This window comes from Eumetopias jubatus, unplaced genomic scaffold (assembly GCF_037043125.1).
Source record: "Eumetopias jubatus isolate StellerSeaLion01/CBP00866 unplaced genomic scaffold, mEumJub1_p1.0 scaffold_5, whole genome shotgun sequence".
In the NCBI taxonomy this organism is placed as follows: Eukaryota; Metazoa; Chordata; class Mammalia; order Carnivora; family Otariidae; genus Eumetopias; species Eumetopias jubatus.
The window spans coordinates 87,295,155-87,318,489 of record NW_028274811.1 but is presented as its reverse complement, the minus strand read 5'-3'; the positions used below and the strand labels follow the sequence as shown (position 1 = coordinate 87,318,489).

At 41.2% G+C, this 23,335-nt stretch overlaps 1 protein-coding gene across 2 annotated transcripts in view; it reads left to right on the top strand.

The window, feature by feature from the left end:
* The window catches only part of NREP (neuronal regeneration related protein), a 28,304-nt gene extending 5,787 nt beyond the window's left edge, over positions 1-22,517 (top strand). For both annotated transcript variants that reach the window (XM_028102787.2, XM_088023425.1), the window contains exons 4-5: positions 16,342-16,419; positions 20,776-22,517. In XM_028102787.2, the coding sequence (XP_027958588.1) occupies positions 16,342-16,419; positions 20,776-20,901 (204 nt within the window). In that variant the 3' untranslated portion in view covers positions 20,902-22,517. The remainder of the gene's footprint in view (positions 1-16,341; positions 16,420-20,775) is intronic.
* Positions 22,518-23,335: the final 818 nt, after the last annotated feature.

The window sequence follows — 23,335 nt, the reverse complement described above, 5'->3', positions numbered from 1 at the left end:
GCTTAAAACAAAAAACTTGATTTCCTGATTCATCTTGGTTATTCAAAATGTGGCTGGAGTGACAGAGGAGTGGGAAGGATTTGCCTGAATGATCTGTGTAGTTCCTTTGTTATACAGGAAAAGACTAGGGATAAGGAAATCTTATCAGCAAATCCAATTTGAATATATCAGAGGAAAATGTACTGAATGTACTTGGCTATGTCATCTTGGTTGATCAAGACATATTAAAACATTCCAATTTTAAACTCCTTTGCTTTGAATTGGAAATCTTAGCCCACATCTGTAGAAATTATGGTTGCTAAAAATACCATTTATTGGGTCTAAATTTATCCGAAATGGATATTTCTAGACATATTTTGCAGGTAGGGACAGCTTCAAGGATTTCTGTCTCAGTGGTTTAAAAAATAGCAGTGACGCTGAAATTGATCTGCTAGTGCATGACAAGTGTTAGCAGCTCTAATGGTTTGGGATTTAAGCATTAACATGGCTCTCAACTAAATTCTAAATATCAATTCAGTTATTAGTAGCAATGAGATGGTATTAACCTGGGTGTAACATAGATTATATTCTCCTGAATTATTTGTTGGTTGGATCAGATTCATTTCTTCCGTTGACCAAAAAATTATAGGCTCCCAGAGGGTTAACTTCATATGCAGTGCTTAATAGAGTTTTAAATACATGTTAAAAGCTCAATAAATATTGGCTTGGACTTTTAAAAAATTCATCCTTAATGACGGGATCATGTTTAGTTTTGGTGATCTGGAAGTAATTTGTATCCTTACCTTCTTCTAGGAGCTAGGAAGTTGAAGTGAATGTAATTTTAGTTTTCATAGTAAATTATTTTCCATTATTTATTAACAAGAGACAGAAGTTGTGGTTAGGCCATAAAGCCACTTGCCAAAAGAGTGTGGCCTGCAATTGCTCACATTGACTGGCTTTTAGAACCACACTCTAATCAACCTGGTGATACGCTAGGTTTGATCCAGCTGTCGTGCTCAAAGCTCACAGCAACGTTTCCTGTAGCCATAAGAATCCCCTCTGGGATCCAGGAGGAGCTCTGACCCCAGTACTGGATCTTTAAAGCCCTCACTTAACTTCTTGTATAATCTGATTCTCTGATACTATGAAGATGACCCTGAGAACACAAAGGTACCATGCCTGAATGTACTGAAGAGAATGAGAAGAGTTAATGGTAGGATTGTGCCTCTATTCCCATGCCAACTGAACAAGTATTTTTTGAGCATTTTATTTGTGCTTAGTTCTTTTGCATTACAGAAGATGCACACTTGGCCTCTGCCCTCAGTCAACTTATATTTTAGTTGTGGAAGGAAGACTAACGTGTGTGACAAATTTAATGTCATGCAGTATAATCTAGTTCTAAATTGTAAGATGCAGAAGAATGCTATTATTGAACACTTGGGAATGGGGATGATAGGGTAAAATTTTTTTTAAGGAGGCAGAAATTAAGCTAGACCCCGAGATGGCAAATATGCATGCCACCACCACCTCCTGCTGCACCTGTGGCAGACATTGCTAATCAAGCTTGATACTCATTATTATTCAGCCTGAATATGATTTCAAAATCCTCAGTATAGAGTTTAATAGTAAGTGATTGGAGTTGGCATTAAATTTGAAACCTAGAAGTGGACTGTTTGCTCCTTAAGAGCAGGTACCATGCCTTCTTAAACTTTTTATCCCTAGGGCTTAACACTAGTCCTTAATAATTATTAAGTGAATGAAGAATTAAAAATATTTGGATAGATTTAGGTGAGAGAAAAGTGAATTCTAGATAAAGGGAATACATTAGAAAGGTATGCTTGCAAGAGTAAGCATAATGCATTTTTTTAAAAGATTTTATTTATTTATTAGAGAGAGAGAATGAGAGATAGAGAGCACGAGAGGGAAGAGGGTCAGAGGGAGAAGCAGACTCCCCGCTGAGCAGGGAGCCCGATGCGGGACTCGATCCCGGGACTCCAGGACCATGACCCGAGCCGAAGGCAGTTGCTCAACCAACTGAGCCACCCAAGCGCCCAGCATAATGCATTTTTATACAGTAGGGACTGTCCTTCCTATTTAGGGCCCCTGTGCTGTCAAGAACAGACCTCACAAACTAGACCTAGAAGTCAGGACGTGATGTGCTAAGCCAGAGGAAGCCACCAAGTTGGCATCTTAGAGATGACCCAAGGCTAGCACTCAGGTTCCAACCTGTCAGGTTCTTCGTCTTCTGACTGCCCAACAGAAAACATCACAGACTTACATGTATTTCTGGTTAGGTGTGAGCTTATTGTGTTGCTGCCCCTTGTTGTCCTTGGGCTGGGGTGGAGTGGTGGAGAGGAGGAAGGGCCTTAGCTACACAGAATTGGGAAGGAAGAAGGGAGCAGGGGCCACTTTCTCTCGAGAAGGTGGCAGCCTGTCCCCTAGCAAATTCCAGAAGCTGCGTCATTGCCTGCATGGCCAGAGAGGGCGTTGCTGCCGTGCCAGTTGGCTGGAAGGAGGCACCACACTTCCTTCTGTGGGGCGAACTGGGTGTAGCCATGTGCTCATCAGCTGCAACCACAGGGACCCAGTTGGTTCTCTCTTTCCACTTCTTCCCAATTTGCCAGACACACTTAATCAAAATTCAAGCCAACACTGACATCATCATCATAAAATTGTTTATAATTTGAGGTCTGCAGGCTGTTACTAAGTTAGTCAATAGTTTAGTGACCATTTGAAGGGAATCTCATCACATGATACACAAAAGTTGGGGAAAGCCAAGACTGAGACGGATTTTTCTGGAATTTTTTCTGGATATAGCACAGACTCCTAGCTTAGAATACATCAGCTTCGAGCTTTTCTTTTTGTCTTTTTTTTTTTTTTTAAGATTTTAAAACTTTCTTGACAGCACAAGCAGGGGAAGCAGCAGGCAGAGGGAGAGGGAGAAGCAGGCTCCCCTGCTGAGCAGGGAACCCAATGTGGGACTTAATCCCAGGACCCTGGGATCATGATCTGAGCCGAAGGCAGATGCCCAACTGACTGAGCCACCCAGGGGCCCCAGCTTCGAGATTTTCAATGTGAAATGATTTCACTAGCTCTTTTAGTCCCATCAGATGAGGCTGGACTTACCCGATTCTCTTGGTAAAAGTAACATAGGTAAGCATGGTTCCTTGAATTTTTTATGCCTACCCTCACCTCATACTTTTAAGTAATTTATTCTATAATTTCTGTGTTTAGACCTTCATAAGTTTAATTTCTGTGGCTGGGCAGCCATGCCAAGAACTATGTAAATGCATCTTTTATTTCTAACAATGCTGGAATATATTTTCCTAGAGGGACCAGCTACTTGTTACTCTAAACATACCTCAGGAGTCCCTCTTGTGTCTTTGCTTACTCAGTCCTAGAAAGAATGCTCCTTCTGACAAAAATCAAGCCATTTTTCGAGTCTGAGTTTAGATGACAGCTCCTCTACAAAACTCAGCCCTGCACATCCAGCAGGAATAATCTCATGCTCCTCTATACAAGCATCACACTTACAACATTCTACTCGTTGGCTGGCTTATTTTTGCCAATCTGTTTTTCTACCCTCCAAGACTGTAAACTCGAAACAAGAACACTGACCCCTAGTAAAAGAGCATCATCCCTCTTTTTGGTAGCAGCTGAGGCTGTGATGCCTTGGTTTTGTTTTTTTTCTTTTCCTCTACAGTCAGGATGGTGAATTCAGATACGGAAAAGTTTCATCACTGAGAGGGAACTCTAGAACAGCTAGTGAAGTTGATTGGCATTCTCTTTCCACAAAGTGGAAGGAAGCCCTAACCTTCATTGACATGTTCTAATGGGACCTTAGAACAGATCCCACGACATCTCTGAACCAGTCTGATCGCTGCTTCAGTACCTATCCAGGAACTGGCACATCCTTAGTGATCAGTAAATGTCTATGGAATAAATGAATGAGTCAGTAGTCGTGGATACATGGAGATCGGTTATTTCTGGGCAGAAGCAGGTGACTCACCTTGAGATTTATAGCTAGTAACAGCCCAATACTTTGCAGAACTGTGACAGCTCAGGTTATAAAACTTATGGCCCAGGAAATGAGATGAGCATGGACAGATTCTGAATTGACTGCTGAAAAGCCCCCCTTCCCTGATCATTAAGGAAGACTCAGTGTCCGGGGAGGTAGGGGGATAGTGAAATGAAACGTAAGCCCACTATAGAAACAGCTCCCTTCTCGTACACATCTTTCAACAGAAGAGGTCCTAAGAGAGTCCAAAAAGTTCACTTGGAATGGTCTGCTAAAGGAGAAATCTCATTCTGGGGTAGAGTCACACATGTCCTCCAAAACAGGCCATGTGGCGCCGTTCCGTGTGGGGTCAGGGATGCTGTTTTCCCAGCAGTTCCATGCTTGGTGCGTCAGCAGCCTAAGGCAGTCATGATGGCAGAGCATCACCAGCTCTGGTGTCCCAAGGTGATGAAATCTTCATAAATAAAATCATTGCCTGTTACTACCTGAGAGTGGTTTCCATTCTAAGCATAGTGCCCTAAAAAGTGTTAGGATTATCTAGCTGGAGATGTTCTTAAACCCTCAATTTTAGACCGTGCTCGTTCAACATTCATCCATACTTTCATAGACTAAAATAAAATGTGGCTTGTGTCTGAAAAAGGAAAGAGAAGATCCAGAAGAGAATGTGGCCAGTGAAAGGCAGGTCTATTTGCCCCGTTGAAGCTGAAATTGGGAACCAGAGCCACTAATCGGAAAGAAAGGGAGAATAGCTGAGTAGTGGTTGCCAGTAATAATATGAGCCAATAAGTGATTAGAACAAGAGGGAGATTCATAATGTGCACAGAAGTTTGGTGTAGTTGTCCGGCTCTAGCTCCTCTCCCTTCTCCACTCCAACCGGTACTCAGATCACCATCACACACCACTGTCCTTTGATTACTGGAGCAGGTAACAGCCTTCCTGTCTGAATTGTGTTTGATACAATTCCAGCAGGGAAAAGTACTGCAGTCCGGTGGCTGAACAGGGAGAAATCTACAAAAGTTGTGTTTAAAGTGGGTCTAGGCATTTTGAGGACGCTTTTGTTGGACAAAGTCAGTGTCAGATATAGAGCCTGTCCTTGGACAGGAAAGAGGAGAGATTAGGAGAAGAGTGCATCTTTGGCAGCCAATATTCAGAACTGTCAAGGAAAAGCTAGAGTGAGTAGTTAGATGGATCAAACTTACTAAGATAGTAATAAACATGACCCAAGTAAGGGATTGTTATTAAGTACTTTTCCAAGAAGTATTGTTTCATGCCCTTCATTAAGTGATCGTAGTGAAAGTTACCCAGAAGGCTTCTTGGGACCACAATCTGGAAGTCTGTTCTTGTTTTGCCAGGCGGTTGCTGAATCTTAGTGTATCAGTGTGTTGTGTGGGTTTGGCAGCACATGGTTGAATACTTAGCCTAGTGCCTCCTGCACTGTGGGGACTCAGTGAGTACCGGCTGAAAGGATGAAGAGTGTGCAGGGAATGGACCCACGCTTTGAAACATGTGCTGTCAGGGACTTCCAGTTGTTACATGGTTCAAAGAATTCAAGTTTGAAAAGATGACCTAATTATAAGCCCACTTCTTTCCTGGATAGACATCCCAGGATTTGGTGACTTCGTTCTAAAAAAAACTTTTTTGAAAAAAATGTGTTTGTTACTTTGGCACTTTCAGCCCAAATTAATGGGATGTACTCTTGATAAGATGTTCATTCTATAGGATTGAAAGCTACCTACCAAATATTCAAGACCTCACAGAAAGTAGGTATGTAGTACATACTGTTTGATTAATTGGCTGGATAATTGAGATTATATGCCCAACCAGTTCAGTTACTCCAGCATCGGAAATTCTGCCCACATCTTCTCTGAGTTCTTCTCCTGTGTATAACTGTGATCCTTAATTACCTGGGTTTGCCTGTTTCTGAAGCCTAGATGCTGTGGACTATAACTGAGTCTCCGTTTCATGCTGCCCTGTAGAGACTTGGGTCTAATTATACATCATGAAATGCCCCTGGCCCTTGGATGTTTGGCTCACTTCTTGATAATAGAATCTTAAATTGTTCTGATCTTGTTATCAAGGTCTGGGAGCCAAGTCTCCACATCTTTTCATCTTTATTAAGCATATTTTTTCTTTTTTATGAGGACTGCTTTTTAAAGTTTAATTTTATTATATGAAGCTTAACTGTCTACACTGTCACAATCAATTCAATCAGAAATTCAATTAAACTTGTTCTTTGGCATCATAGAAACAATTCATCTGATTATTAATGTGGATTTTTACTAAATTGATCAGCTACTCTTACATTGCTTAGAGAAAGCCAGAGGAACGCCCTTTCACTGTGATTGAATACAGTACTCCACATGTAATCTGAGGATCAAATGCTACATACCTTGTTATTTATTGTTTAGTACCTTCATGATGGTAATAACTAATAATTGGCTTGTTAGCCCATCTCTGTTTTTCCATTTTTCTGTCTTAGAACTATCTGCATTTCTACATTAATTAAAAGTTTCCAAATGGAGTCAGGTTAAATTTGTTTTTCTTCCTGAATTACCATTCTTGGTAGTTTATACACTGTCTCTCTGGGCTAATATGTGTTTATTTTCTTCCTCAATTAGGATCACTTTATATTTTTATGTAGTAGAACTGACCCTTGAACAACACAGATTTGAACTGCACTGGTACACTTATATGCAGATTTTTTTTTTTTAAATACAGTACTGTCAGTGTATTTTTTTATGATTTTCTTAGTAATATTTCCTTTTCTCTAGCTTACTTTATATGAGAATACAGTATATAATATATATGACATATGGAATATGTGTTAACTGACTCTGTTACTGGTAAGTCTTCCGGTCAACACTAGGCTATTAATAGGTAGGTTTAGGGGGAGTCATAATACACAGATTTTTGCCTGCGCAGGGCCTCAGGGCTCCTAACCTCGATGTTGTTAAAGGGTCAACTATATACAGTTTGTATATTTGAAGATCATTGACAAAGATAAACTTTTAATTTCCTTTAAGCAGTTTGTTTTTAAATGGGAATGTTGAAAAGTTACAGTGAACATGATTCCAAATACATTTGATGAAGGAAAGCTATTCTGATTTTGTGCATTGCTAGGCCATCTGAGAAGTTGTTTTAAGAGTTCATTTGGGGGTCATATTCAAACAATTTGGTTTCTCAGCAAATGCCCTTTGTAATTAGCTGCAGTGATTGCTAGATACTTGTTTTGTTCTAAATATTTCCTTCCAGGGAAAATGCAAAAAAAGACAAAGCTGTGATGACCAGTGTAGCTTGGGTTTAATCAGATCCAAAATCTTAACATAACCAAGCCAGAGTTGCTGCTCTAACAGCAGGCTTTCCACAGGGACTGCAGCGACACATGGCTACTGAGAGCAAACCCTCTCTGCCCTCAAACAGAGCTAACTGGCACATCCATCCTAATCTTACTCTGTTCCTTTTAGTTTTTTGCCAGTTTTCATACGTAAGCCTCTCAGCGGCCTCTGTGTGACCTGAGCGCTTACAGCTTGTGGGTACAGATCTGGCTATATTTGTCTTTTTTTTTTTTTAAGCCAAACTTCTTGTAGGATAATCAGCTAGCATCTGATTTAAACCAATTTTAATTACATCCTCTCACAATAGAAATGGCTTTCCCTCCAAATCTGGTGATCTGTTATGATGCTGTTTGTTGTTGAAGAGATAGCAGTCTTTAAACGACCAAGGCAGCGTGGGACACGGTGCAGCCGTGAAATGACTTTTACTCAGTGCTGGGGGGTTTGCAGCTGCCAGCAGGAGAGGGCACATGGATGGAGAGAGTGACCAATTTCTTTGGGAATGAGCACTTTGCGACAAAATGCACATTTTCTGGAAAGCTCAGTCTTGAACATGTCGGTCAGAGGAATGCTTTGATATGTCCACAAACTCCTCAAAAGCAACTGGCTATCTCGTCCTCCACCCAGACCAAGAAAAATCCAAAATCCTTATGTCTAGATTAAAAAACAAACAAACAAAAAAACCCAAAATACTTTACTGCCCTTTGATTGATGGCTTTAACAAAAGAAATGGATATTTGAGGACTTTTTCTTCTATGTTGTTGGTGAAAATTTTCCTAAGATTTTAATGAGTAGCACATTCTTTAGGACAAGAGGAAAGAAAAAAAGGCATTCTTGGTGAGTAGAAATCAGACTTACATCTTACAGTTATTTGAAGGTGAAGCCTAGCATACCCAAAATTATTTAAACCAGCTAATAAAAGCAAGTCTAGATGTTTCCTAATAACCTTGGAATGTGCTTGGAAGAAGCAGGGCTAACTCCCGATGTCTGGTATTGGAAAGCAAGATGGCAGCATTACCCTCGTTTGTGGCACAGACTTTTGCTCAGAAATTCACAAGTGCAGTCTGTGGTACAGGGCACAATAGAGTTTTCTTCTTTCTCTGTCTCCTTCTCCCCCCCCTTCCTACTTCCCTGCTTTTCTTTCACCTTAAAAGTAGAAGAAACATTGCTAGATGTAGTGTTTCTAATTTCTTAATTACAAGTGAAAACCAATTTCTATAAGGGAATAAGGTGGTCCAGACTTAGAAACTCAATGTGTTAAGTAAATATTTACTCTGGTTCCACTCCAGGGAGGTAAAAGATTTTATTAACATATTTGTTGAGGTCATGGGGGCAAGGAAAAGCTTATGCTGTGCTTAAATGCCTGAGGGGCTGTGTGTGTGTGTGTGTGTCTGTGTGTGTGTGTGTGTAGCTAGTTAACAAAGGCCAGCATTTCTTTTATGCTGTGCTTAAATGCCTGAGGGGCTGTGTGTGTGTGTGTGTGTGTGTGTGTGTGTGTGTAGCTAGTTAACAAAGGCCAGCATTTCTTTTTTCCTGCTGAAAAGAGCAAATATCTTGTTTTGTGGCCTTTACTTTCTTATTGTTCATTCACAAACTGCTTAATCTCAAACCAGAGCTTTAAAAAGCTGTTTTTCCCTTTGCTTGGAAAATCTCTTCTTAGATATCCCTTCTGAGATTTGTTTCCAAGCTTTGTGCTTGTACTTTTCCTTCTGGTTTACTTTGGTCTGTTATCAGCTGTTTGTACTTTGTTTTGTCTTCATCGCCGAAAAGAAAAATCCATTAGAAGTCAAGATTTGAAGTGTTCAACTTCATTCCTTGAGTCCAGTCCGCAATTTGGCTCTGATTACTGTACCAGGCTGACCTCCAGCCCAGGGGAGGGTGCCTTGGCAGAAATCTGAGAATTCCTCGATCAGTAACTCCCTTTTTTGGATTTATGGAGTCTTTAGGTGGATTGCTTTGTGCTGAGCCTGTTCCTGTTGGAAAGAAACAAGGCTGGGGTGGGGGGAGGAGTTTGTGCCACGCACGTGTTCGCAGCCAACCGTGTTCACCAGCTGCCGCTGCACCCTGCCTTGAACCAGACACCACCAAAGCCCTGACACATCACCCAACAGTCTCAGTGGTGAAAAAGCAAGGCTGGATAATGATGTTAACCTTTTGTGGCTTGCTCCTGACTTGATTCGTTGCTGCTCTTGAAAGACTTTGCTATTATTCTTAGAAATCAAATTTTTAAAGACTCAGCAGCCAAACAAGCAGCATATTATATTGTGGAACAGAATGACTGGGAAAGCTCTTTGTGCTGACGATTGATTTCACATGTAAACACTTTCGTTTTGTTGCCAGCGAGATTTCCTTTTCCTTTCTCTGCCTCCTTGAAATCTAGAAATAAAATTCCACAGCTGTCAGGTTCCCACATATTCATCAGCGGCCTCTCAAGATGGCTTCACCATGAGCAGAGTGAATTTAAAGGATTCTATTAAAGTCGACACAGCTTGTTTCAGACACCTCAACTCACAAAGAATTACACATCTTTTGCCCGCCTGACAGGTAATGTTGGCAGTAACCTATTGTGCTGCGTGTTAATAAAAGGTGGACGTTTTCTGTGCCCACAGTGGACCTGTGCACCCAAAGCAAAGCGAATGCCAGTGGGCTTAAGCAGTTTGTGAGATCAACCATCATCTTCCCCCTTGAACCACGGTTGTCTCCTTACCCCCATTTCTGCAGGTTAAGAACTTGTCAGGCCATGGAAAAACTGAGAGTGTCAGCAGGTGTTGTAATAGAGCAGCGCCCTGAAAGGGCATTTACAGCTGAGTGCGATGGTCAGGGGTTGGTAATCGGTTCTCTGTAATTACCCATTGTTACCGCAGCCGGTTCCTGTGTGCGTGCGTGCGTGCGTGCATATGTATTTAGGTGGCTGCATGTTTCATTTAGTTCCCAAACCAGAATGTTTGCCAACTTAGGCACCAACTGACACTTACTCTGCTTTCCAGAATGGGCAGAGCTTACTTCCATTATCTGAATGGCCCAGTGTTCTGTATTTTTATTTTATTTTATTTTTTGTCTTCTGGTTGCAGTGCATTTCCTCAGCGGTGTGCTCCGACTCTAAACAGCACTCGCAGGGTCAGGCAGATTGCTAAGACTGGGTCTCTAGAGAGAGAGCCCAGTGCATCATCTTTTGGCACCATCTAATCTTTGATGTAATGCTGTTCAGAGAAAATGATCCTTGTAACTCATTTATGGTTTCAGTTTACATTCTGCCCTCTCACATGGCCAGCAACACCTGGGAGCAGAGTAGCTTTAGAGGGAGATTCTTAATAGCACCACTTCAAAGGGTATTTGCAGAAATGAAGTCCATGTATATGCATATAAATTCTCCTTGTAATACAGTACCAGCTTTCATGACCTCCCAGCCAATTAGGCAGAATAGAACATGTACACATGCCGACACACACAGACACACACACACACTGTTTAATTGGCAGAGAGATTATGAAAATATGTTCCTTTGCTGTTCGAAGAATTAATTACGCAGGTTGGACACCTGCTGCCCTGCTCTGTTTTCCTAATTGCAGGGGGTGGGTACCTGTCCTTGTTAAGTCATAAAAGGGCCATGTGTGTGTATTCCTTAAGCACACACAACTCCACCAAGGATAGAAAATAATCTTATAATTATGGTCGTTAACAACCAAGCCATGCAGCCTCTTCATGGCAGGTTTCTAAGAAGGTATGTTAGCCAATTAAGTAAGCAGTGTATACATATGTGATGAGTTTGGGCTCTGAAGACAGCCATGGCCCTGCCTTTGGGGATCATTCTCCTTTAACAGTCCCTTCAAAGAGCTCTTGATAAAGACAGTAAATGAACAGAGAAACATACAAATTCATTTCATTCAGTTCCCAAACCAGAGTGTTTGCCAACTTAGGCACCAACTGACACTCTGCTTTCCAGAGAAAAATACAGGTAGAAACGGGTAATAAACAGGTACAATTCAAATTTTACATGCAGCATAAAAGTGACTGGAAATGTCAATTCGTTTGATTCTGTGCGTGGACCATACTATTGGAAAACATTCTGCAAGTTTTTAAATGAAGAGCTTAGGAGAGGGTTACAAAAAGAATTTAAGTGATAATCTAGTTTGCATGGTTTTAGGACCTTCCAGGAGTGGCCTCTGACTTCCCCCACATTTTATTTTTCTAATTTGGATACCAAGTAATAATTACTGGCAAGCTAATCATCTTATGGACTTAAGAAAAATGAAGTTATTTTTCATAGTGCATTATCCAGAGAATAAAACAAGCCAAGAAAGAAACGAAGAAAGAGATTTTAAAAAGGGGAAAGCATGAGCATTTCATTCTCAACTTGGATGACAGGCCATTGAAACTTGAATACCCAACCATCACATACATGGAAAAGAATCAGAAAGAAATAGCATATTTTTACCATAAACCTTTATTCAAATATGTAGTAGGTTTAAATATATTTAGTAAAAGCAGAAAATTGGTTTTACCTAAGAGCTGCTCATGGATATCTAAATACATACCTATCATGATTGGTGTGCTTAAGCTAGTGTGGTTCGTTTTGTCAGTTCTGTTGTTTTTAAGCTTAGCTGTCAGTGAGATAATGCAGCACTGGAAAAAAATGCATTAACTAATATATTCAGTGACAAGCATCAACCCTTAGCCTTTCCCAGAATTCAAGCAAAACCTTTGCATCTTCTCCAATTTAAAACACGAACAGTTTCCTTCCCTCTGTATTTTCTCAAACACTCATGTTTTCTTCATTGTTGGGGATATAGCTTGTTTCTGTGATTTCTAACTTCTGGAAGAACAGGATTCCAGGGGGTTCTGAGGATTTTACTTGAGCAAGAGCAAAACAATTATTTTATATATGGAAGACAGTTTTTAAAATAATATGTATCTTCTTGCTAAAATAATACAATCTTCTATTGTGAAGATTAAGGCAAACTTTGGTTTGCTTGTGTAATAGAACAGTAGTTTTGAGGTAGTGCCATGTGTATTATCTGAAACGCTTACATTTCTGAGATGCACATCACCACCACCAAGAGAGAACTCAATGAAGTTTAAAGAAGAAACAGTTAATTTAGTTGGTCTTCATGGAAAACACAAACTTGAATCCAGAAAACGGAATGAATTGGAGTAAGTTTAAGCCATGTGTCCACCTTTGGAGCATCAGTTGACTAGTACCAAAATGAATGAACAAGTTTAGGGTCTGAGCAAGAACAGATGGACTTTAGGGAGATAAATCAACTTCTCCCTGTTTTCTGACCCATATATGATCAGTACTCAAAAACCCCAATCCTAGGGCCATTGGCAGCTCCTGATATTCCGAACTCAGGTAAAATACAGGGTAAGGCAGCCTATGGGCCTGCATTTGTGCTGCAGCTCAGATGGCCGCTGAGAGTTGCAGTGAGACCTCTTGGCCGTGGGATGCTTTCCCACATGGAGCTCATTACATTCCATCCCTCAGGCCACTGTCTTCCTTGGCTTGCAGCTGGTAGCCATCACATGCCCTCCCAGGTCAGGTTTGCTCACCGCCACCCCCATTTCCTCTCTTGACAGCGCTGCTGGTTGGTTTGCTGAATGTTGGCTTTGGGTTTTTTTAGTCTGTTGATACACGTTCCAAGAGCTACTCTCTTTGACATAACCCATATATTTCTTTTTTCTTTAATTGCACTTAAAGCACACTATTAACTTGCTAGGGCTGTCACCACAAAGTACCACTGATTAGGTGGCTTAAACAACAGAACTTTGTTTTCCCACAATTCAGGAGTCTGGAACTCTGAAGTCAAGGTGTCAGCAGGCTGGTTTCCTCTGAGGCTCTCTCCTTGGCTTGTCGATGGTCCGCTTCTCCCCGTGTCCTCACGTGGGCTTCCTCTCTGTGTGTCTGGGTCTTCCTTTCCTCCTTATAAAGACACCAGTCATACTGGGTTAGGGCCTCCCCTAAATACCTCATTTTAACTTAATTACCTCTTTAAAGACCCTATCTCCAAATATATACACATTGTAACTGGGGATTAAGATTCTGACACATGAATTTTGTATGTGGGGAATGTACAATTTAGCCCACAAAACACACTTTTATAAAATGATCTTTTGTGCTCCTAGAAGGCAGGGACAGCATTTCTCATAATCCCTAGAACCTAGCAGTGTCCGGCACACTGCAGGTGCCTCCCAAACTTGTGGCGAATGCATGCACGGACAAAGGTATTCTGAGGTATTTGAGAGCAAGGGTAATGGTTGTCATAGATCTTTTCTCTCAAGTCCTTCATTTTAGAGTTTCAAAACACCACAGGTAAAAGAAAGAACAAAGCTGTAATGGAGGTAGTATATATGTCCAATAATCTGCCAACTTTTCCCAAATCCAAAAAAACCAAAAGTTTAAACATCCCCTTTAGATGCTATATCCAGGGATATTTTGAGTTCTTAGAGACCAACCAAGCCAAGTTTTAAGAGTGTAACTGAGATGCCTCTATCCCTGCCATTTTTGGCTTCAAGTTCTGATTCTGAAGGAGACTGGAAGAATTTACCACAAGGCCAAAATGACATTTATTTTTCCTAAAGTAGACAATGATTACTTGATGATTCAAACACTAAAAAATGCCTAATTAGAAGTGCCCTTGGTCAATTTGTAGATAAATTATTGTTTCAAAAGAAAAATTTGGGTTAGGGGAAGAGGTTTCTTTAGTTGTGGGTTTTGCTATCAGATACCCATGTTCCTGAGTTCTTCGGCAAAAAAAAAAAAAAAATCATTGACTTTTTCTTAAAAAAAAAAAGTTCTTGGAAAAACAAATTGTAAGAGTGATAAGTATAATGATTTCTGAGGCTAGCTATTTTCCCCTGCACATTGGACTTGGGAGGGTTTTGTAGTGATGCTTTGAACCTGGAAGTTAAATGCTAAAGCAGTGTCATTTTGTTAAAATAGACTCTCGCAGAAAAGCTCAAGAACACAGACATACGTTTACTTGATGTTACTTTTCATTGCATCCATGTGCTTAAGTTTTTACATGTATTTTTATCATTTCTGTTTACAATAGAACTTTATTTCTTGCTAATAGGTATAATATTTAAAATTTGCACTTAAAGCCTACTCTTAAAGGTAGTAATGTAGAAATGTATTTATATTAGGTGAATTTTATATCTATTTATATTAAGTGAATCTATAGTTGATCCCAAATGGGATCTCCTTAAAATTAACCACAAAGTAGGATTTGGTATGCTGTGACTTCGTTTTAAGCCTTAAATAAAGCTTGTATATTTTAGATGGCAATTTTGTTTTCTTCACCCATTCCCAGTTAAAGGGAATGTCAGGGGTGACTTGTTTGTCCCAAACAAGGCAGATGATGGAATTCTCCCAGAAGGATCTGGGCAGAGAAGGGGAAAGCTGAAGGAGGTTCAGGTTGGGGGAACCACTTGGCCCAGAAAGCAGACCCAGTCTGAAGTCAGACTTCCATTCTTGCAGGATGAGCTCTCAAATATGTAAGATAGAAATGTGTGTGGTGTCTGTGGACTAGTGTAATTTTGAGAGAGGTGGTAGGCAATTTGCATTCTGGGGTGATTTGAGGGCATCAGTATAGTGGGAAGTTGGGAATCTGGAAATCTGGTTTGAGTTCAAGTCCTATCCTATACTCACTGTGTGGCTTTGGACAAGTGGGTGACCTTTCTGAGTTTCTGTTTTCTTATCTCTGAAATGATAAGACCTAAGTTTATTGTCAGGATATATTAGGGTTATGTATGCAAAACTGCTTTGTAACCTGGGATGTGTCATAATGTTACTGGAGTAAAGCCAAGATAGTTACTGTTAGACTATCCCAAAGAATCCACACAGCCATCCACATTTCCTAGCTCAGGCCCGCTGCCCAAGTGGATTGACCAGGACAGTGAAGACATTGCAGTTAGCCCAGGGACTAGGCTACCACATCTATGGCTTCCAAAAACAAAAACAACATTAAGCCTGTTTGTTAACCTATTAATGAGATGGTGATTCTTCATATTATTTGTTGAATGTGAGGCTTATTTAGAGCATTTAGTGAATCAGATCTGGAGGGAATCTTATCTAATTTCCTCCCCTCCCTTCAAGCAGGGCTGTATCAGATGTGAATTAACTCTGGCAGATGGTTGTTAGATTCTGTTTCTAAATTTCTTAAAGGAGATTTCACAGTTTTCCTCTCTAAATTCCTTCAGTAATTTAACAATTCTTATGCCAAGTCCTTCCTTATAGCTGACCTAAATCCATGCTGTAATTTAATTCCTAACCCCCTACTCCTGTCTTTCCTGGAGATGGAGAACAGCTGGTCAGCAAACTTCTTATGCTAATAACCCTTTGTATATTTAAAGAAGAATTATTCAATTCCACTCAGGCTCTCTACCTTGTTCCACATGCCCCCATCCCCAGATTCATCAGCTGGTATTCTCTGAATCATTCATGGCAATGCTGCCTGTCTCCCTGCCTCTCTCTGACACTTTGCTACTTTCAGGCACTGGGCAGAGTGTTGCCAGTGGCCCCATGGACCTGGGGAGAATGCAGGCTGCTTGTTCCTGTCCTCCTTATGCTTTCTGCATAACGTTGAGCCATTTAATCCATTATTGGGATAACCCCCTAACAGTTTTATGGGCGTGTGGCACATTTATCTCATAAACATGGAGTTTTAAGTATACTTACTATAGGTTGCTTTGAAAGTCAGGCCTCCCCAGTGCCTTAGTTTGCTCAGCCAGTCATGTCAGGAGGCTGCCACTTAGCGTGCTGACGAGAACACTGATTGACATCTTTGCTCTACTGGACTTAGTCTTAGAAGACACTGGTAGCCAGAACTCTCCTGGGTGCAGTGTACATTTGGATGCACTCTAACAGTCTGAAAGAGGTTTAGGGCTTTTCCAGTGCTCTAAATTGTAATCAGGAAAGAAGTGACATTGAGGATGGAACTCATGAAGTTGATCCCATGTGGTTTCAGAGTGGATGCTGTTTTTAATCTGAAAGTGTGTTCTTTTATGTCTCTGTAGGTTTATTACCCAGAGCTCTCTGTCTGGGTCAGTCAAGAACCATTTCCAAATAAGGAAATGGAGGGAAGGCTTCCTAAGGTAAGATCCTTAGCTACCATTTTGTTAAAAATGTTTTTCAATTTAGAGGCAACTAAAAAAAGAATCAGTTATTTCTTTTTTATTTTAATATCCATTTAGTCTACAGCAAGAACCTATTAACATGATACTGTTATGACTTTGGAAATAAGATACACTAGAAATATATATATATATATATCCTAAAGTGCTATGACTCTTAAAGTTCACGTTATCTTCCTTTCTTGACAAGTCCAAAAGCAGATTTTCATTGAGAATCTATCAAATGTACATTTTACAGGTTTCTACTTTGTTCCATTCTTGGGTAGATAAACTCAAGAATGATGATTAAAGTAAATGATGACACTTTTGTCTGGTAATAGTGCCTGAATGTCTGATCAAACTACCCAAGAAACAGAACATAAGCTATTATTTTTATTTCTTCTAATTTTTAGGCCTAAAAGTATTTTCTACAAACATGCTTTCTTTGTTCTGACATCTTAGGTGTGATAATTCTCTGCATTAAAAAAATTTGTCAAATTTACATTTTGGATTTTATCACCATTTCCAACAACACCAACACTTACCAGTTTTTAAGGTAGATACCTTTGGACTTGCCTGTTAAGGTAAATACCAATTTGACCTTCAGGAGAGAGGACTGTACTTTTTACCAGTGACCTGTTGATTTTGCAATTAAGAAAGAAAAATAAAGTGCACTGAAAATAAAATATCCATTCAGAAGTTTCATAAGTGTAATTGACACATGGTGAGGCTTTCCCAGCTCTTATTGACATTTTAATGTTTGAGAAACTCTTACTTACACTAAATGGTTTCAGCAGTTCCCTATCTTTTACTGACAGCATTTATCAACTGGCAGTTTGCACTAAGAGAAAACAATTCTAAATCACTTTTAATCTTCCAGAGAATTTCTGAAGGTCCAGGTTGAAACCAGTGTTAGGAAAGTAGGTGAACAAAAGGATTCTGGCCCTGCCATGCACTGTCTTGTAGAGGTGGGGTGGAAGTGAGCTAGTGTACTGGAGCTTTACTTAAAACACATGCACACCCCCATCACCCCACTACCAATCCCCACCACCCCACCACGCCCCACCACCCTCCTTCACCTCTAACCACCCCACCACCCCACCCCACCCCAATCCTCCTCCACCCCACCACTACCCTACCATACCGGCACCCAACCGCCGCCCTAGGACACACACCCTGCCCCATCACTACCCACCCCCCCCACCACCTCACCTCACCACCACACCTTCACACCATCACTCCAGCAGCACCCCCACCAGCAGCAATAGCATAACTCTAGACATCCTTTACTGGGAAGCTCAGGGCATAATTCATCTGAGCAGCTGAGGGTAAGACATGATAATGGAAGAGGTAAGGGAGAGTATAGTGTTTTCATTATTTCTGCCCCATTCAGCCATCCAGAAGTCCTCTCTTTGATACTGGTGACATCAACCAGAGTGGCAAGACTAGGCAAGTTCTTCAGTGAGGTCAACAGTGCCTCCCTTTTTCTTAGAAGCCCAACCTAGGACCAAGGCCTTGCCTCCACTGAGGCATGCTCCACAGGGATGGCACAATGGATCCTGAGATTCAGGTCTTCTGTTAATTTCTTTCCTCTCTGCATATGTGAATTATCCTCTAAGCATAATATATTTGTCCTTCCCAGCAGTTTCCTTATGGAAAAGCGTATCTTTGCATAGTCAAGAAAAATAATCTTGACTTACGTTGTCCGGGGCACATTATTGAGAAGCTGGGGGATTCATACACGAACAGTTCTCAGCAGAGAGGGCCATCCAACCTGAGGTAGATTAATTATAGAAGCATCCAGGAGAACCAGTCTGTGGGAACCACTGGACACATCTGTTCCTGCTCCTCCAGACTTCTAGAATGCTCAAGATCCTCAGTCCTCTGGGAGCCATTAGGTGCGGGATGATGGAGGAAGATAGGATTATTTTTACCTGAATTCTTACAAGGCCCAACTTCTGGAGAAATAAGACTACATTGTGTCCTCTCTTCAGAAACCTCCTCCCATTGCTATAGAAGCCTACAATTCTTTCAGTGAGGGGCAGACTTTATTCTTTTTTCAAAAAATGAGGGATAGGAAGTAAAGACTGAAATCTAGTAAATTCCAGCCTCCAAAGGGAGGATGTGCAGAACTTTTTTTGGCGTGTCGGGTTGTGGCCCCTCGGGGCGCTTTAGTAGCACGCCAGTCCGCATGGCTTACCACCATTGCTTTGCCATTGTCCAGTTACTCGGGAATCTCGCATACAGAAAATAAAGGGCAGGATGGACAGGGACTATTTTTGTCTCTGTTTTCATCTCTGTAGCTTTAAAATCTGAGTATTCAAGCCACAGTAGGCACTCAGAACATGAATAATAAATGAAGACATGAACGTTCTGGGAGGGGGGTGGTCTCAAAACAGAAAAAGTAGTAAAAATGGTAAATTCAAGTCTGAAATAATCTCCTTCACATTTTTTTTCCTGGAAATACCGCTCCCCAAATTACCCAGAATCCCACCCAATCTTCATTTGTTTTTGTTGTGTATTTTCCATGGAGACTTATACAGAGACTGACTATATATTCACTTCTGAACAGAGTAAGTATGAACTGAAGTGAGCAGCTTTAAGGGCAGAGTATAGTTCTAGTTGAATGAAATCATACTTAGGAAGCTTTGATTTTCCTTCCTGGCCTGTGATAATTAGCAGCCACTGAGTTCTTCCTTTGTCCCAAACCGCAGTTTGTCATATCTTGAACCGGGGTGACTGGCTGAGAGGAGAGGGAGGACAGACAGTTTAAAAGCACCAGGATTACAGTGCATTTCTTTTTTTAAATCTTGGGATTATATGCCAAAATTTCAAGATTAAAACTATTTGCACAACTGAAAAACACTGCCCAATATGATGGGCAGATGCTAGAAATTTATTTAGATCTTTAAGTATGTGTGAGTACATTTTAATTCAGTTTTCTGATTTGGTTCTATTCCTATTTAGTGATACCAAAACAACTTCTAAATCACAGTCTAAGACTGGAACATGAAAGTACACACAGAGTGGACTTTCTGTACATCCTGAAAATGTATGCTCTCAAAGTCTGAGATTTTTAAACACAAAATTTAGGCATACCAGGTATTTTTTTTAAAATATGTACAGCAAGTAAGACTTATTAAAGCTGAATTATCTGTTACATTTAGTTCATCCTGGGGCTGCTGCAAACATTGTTTCAAGTTGTTTGAAAGTTGAATTCTTAAAAAGAAATTCCAATGCAGTAATTTACAGATCTCAAAGCAAGATTATTATTTTAACCCAAGTATTCAACCAGTCAAAACAGCTTATTGTAAATGTCCTCTTGAAACATGTGATCTGAGCAAAAAGGAAAAAAAAAATCTTTTAAAACCGTATTGGATAATGTGTCTGAGAAAACTCCAGCAATTAATGGTTTGGCTGAAAGACAGACTATTGTCAAATCCCTGTTTTCATGTCTGGTTGGGATATACAGGGTGTTTGTGGTAAAGTTAAAAGTTAAGACTTATCATCCCTTGAGCAGATGGGCTACTCGTCCCTTCCTCTCGCTCTCTGGTTGTGATGGAGAGCTTCTCCCCATGGGTGCCGGATGGAGCACCAGTCGCACTGCGGTTGTATTATTCTAGACGGAAACACAAGCACCTCACGCACCTCAGGCGTGTGAGGACAGACTTAGACTAGCCCCAGGCCAAACGAGGTGGGCCTCACTGTCCCCTGGCCTGAGTGTCCCACTGCCCTCCTCTTCCTCGCACGCACTCCCACCTTTGGTGCCCACTCGTGGTTCTGCTTATCAGGCCCACGTGGACTGGGCCGGTTGTTCAGAGAATAAACCATACATAAGTGACCTTTTTGTACAAGCTGTGACCTCCTTTTTTTTTTTTTTAATATTTTTACTATATATTGGAAAACTGGCAATTACCCACCTCCACCACAGCCCCTGAATGCTTTAAAGAAAATGTATTAACACTCTTACAAGCACCTCTTACCCAGCCTCATGTTGGGCCCTGTCTCCTACTAGAAACTGTCCTCAGAAACCTGACTCTGGGGAATGCTGCCTCCCACATGGCTGGGCACAGCCATTAGAGAAGCACTTGATTCTCCTGAAGTCAAGGCAGCGAGTGTTTAATTACTTCATGCCCCCACAGACCTAATATTTACATTCGGGTGAACTGTGTTTAATATGTAAACTCTGTTTGCAAAACATCTGGAGTTCAAGGATAAAAGGTGGGAGGGAGAAGCAAAAGATTTCAAATGGTTTCAGAAGCATGACTAAGTGTCCTGTGTGTGTGTGTGTGTGTGTGTGTGTGTGTGTGTGTGTGTCTCCGTCCACCTGCTTTTCAGGGAAGACTTCCTGTCCCAAAGGAAGTGAACCGCAAGAAGGAAGAGCAGATTGAGGCCGCCTCCCTGACTCCACCTGGCAGCAGTGAACTCCACTCCCCAGGCATCGGTTACCTCCACCCTTTTTAATCATCACACCTCCATTTGTATTACATATGGTGTATGGGTATTGATGAGGTCATGGTATCATATATGGGATTTTTTTCTGTGTAAATCATCAAGTATAAGAAGAAACTATGGGACTCTGAGCCTTGCTTTAGAGAATTTACAGTGGACAAATAGGTATCATCAAACCAGTTTTTAATCATTCTGACTCAAGTGAAACCGCTCAGAATTTCACACTGTGAATCCACGTTTACAACCCTTACAGGTGGGCCTTCAGGCCTGGTTCTCGACAACGATGTCTTCCACAACTCAAACTCCCTCTGCTCTCACACAACCGGTTCACTCCTGCCTTTTCACTCACACAGCTCCCGACTGCTTCTCGCAGAGGCTGAGAGTCCCCATTTTTTTTTTCATTTAGATGTAACAAGCCTAGTAGTTTATGTTCATCGATTGTCTGTATATCTATATTTTATCCATGTACTCTTTTGATGTATAGAAGTAGTTTGAAACTCATTGTTTCCTTGTGGTAAGTGACCGAGATGCTGCCACAGGACCTGAGACACTGATGAATGGTGCTATTTTGGACTTTCAACATGCTCCTTGGCGAGGTAGCTCTGATGGAGTTCTATTTTATTTCCATGTTCTAAGAAGGTGTTGGTACTCTGTTTCCCTGAATGTTGTTCTCTAGACTGGATTGACTTGTTTTCCTCGTGTCTTCAGTGTGGCTTTCTTCTTCAGCGTTGTAGGCTGAGTGAATGCTACCAGAGTGAGAGACTCACGTCTCGCCGGCTGGCGCTCACGGACGTGCAGTCCCTGGAGCGGGAGCAATCACAAAACTGTAATTTACTTACCAAATCTCTTCTTTCCGGTAGCCTCGCCTGCCTAGCTTAGAGAAAGAAAAGCAATAATTTGACAGGCGTTTTTAGGTGTCTCTTTTGGTTCTTTTTGTTTGAAAGGATATTTGGGGGAAAAAAGGGCAAACGTTTCAAATAAAGGCCCTATGGAAAAAACAAAATCCAGAAACACTGGCATCTGAGTTGGAATCTGAAACTTACACCTTTCCCAAAAATTAAGTAGGAAAAAATGTCTTTATAAAATTAAAAAAATAAAAGGCAGAGCACTCTTTTTTGGCAGTTTTGATAAGCAAGGGGTAGATTTTACATTTTTGTCCTTGCTCCCAATGAAATGGATAAACAAAAATAAAACCAGACAATACCATCTACTCACGGATTGTTGTTGTGTTAGCCAGTCTGAAAGCCCACCTTAATTTTTATATAACTGTCTTTTAGCTCTTCCTTTGACGGGGCAGGCTGTGTTCTGCTCTGTTCCGCTTCTGACTGTTAACACCGATGATGCATGCACTGCACTTCTTCGTTCTCTTCTTGCTGCCCCATCGGCCTGAGTTTCTTGTGCATTCTCCTGCTCCCTCCTTTGTTAGAGTAGGTGTATCAGCTGTGTAAATAGAGCAAGAAAACAGTATTCTGCATCTGTGGCATTTATGTAGAGTTGCAGTTGTGCACTGCTGAAAATGCAGGCTTTTGTAACAATGTGATCTTTACTGATGCACTCACAACAAGTACCCAGTGTATTTTAGCTATTTTAGTAGTATTTGTTCAATAAATATGCAAGCTGTAAGGTAACTGGCTTGGCTCGTCATTGGAGAGGCTACTTTTGAATGCTTTCACTGATTCATGGTAATTTGTGTGTTCTCAGAGCCCCCAGCGTAGACTGAAGGGCATCTATCAGCTCTGCCTTTCACGTGTGTTCCCTTCTGAAGGTTCTGCGTGATTAGGGGCTAGGCTGTGGCATTCTTTCGCCAGAGGATACCAGACTCACTTCCTCACGGAATATTTGCGCTTATACACAGACAAAAGTCTTCCACTTGGAGGAAGATAAACATTTGAGACAGGATTTTAAGTCATTAATTCATATGTACCCAGCTACCTGGGATCTAGCACATGATGAGATGGCATCACCAGAACCTTCTGGAGGTCTCCTGTGACCCCGCAACCCAGAGATTCAGGGGGGGTTCATCCTCTCCCTGTGCGTGAGAAATGCAGCTGCTCCCTCCTCCTCCACGATGATGTGAAACTTCACCCGGCTTAGCACAAGTTGCTGAAGTGGCTGGCTGGGTCCAGATACTTCAGTTTCACGTGAACAGAGGGTAAGGCACAGGCCTCTGAGATAAAGGCCAGAGAGGAGGGACAGGAGCAAAAGAGGGCACGGCTCCAAACTGGGCACTCAGCTTCTGGAAAGTCGGGGTCAGATGCTCTCTGAGAAAGCTTGAGTCTTGACACACGTGTGTCAGGAGAGACATTTATGCTGGGGAGTTACTTTTGAAATTCATGCACATCTCAGATTTTGGCTAAGTTTCCTATTTACCCTCAACTTTTTTATTAAGAGAAAGGAGCCTTAGAGCAGAGCTAAATCCCAACTGCCTACCACATACTCAGAATTT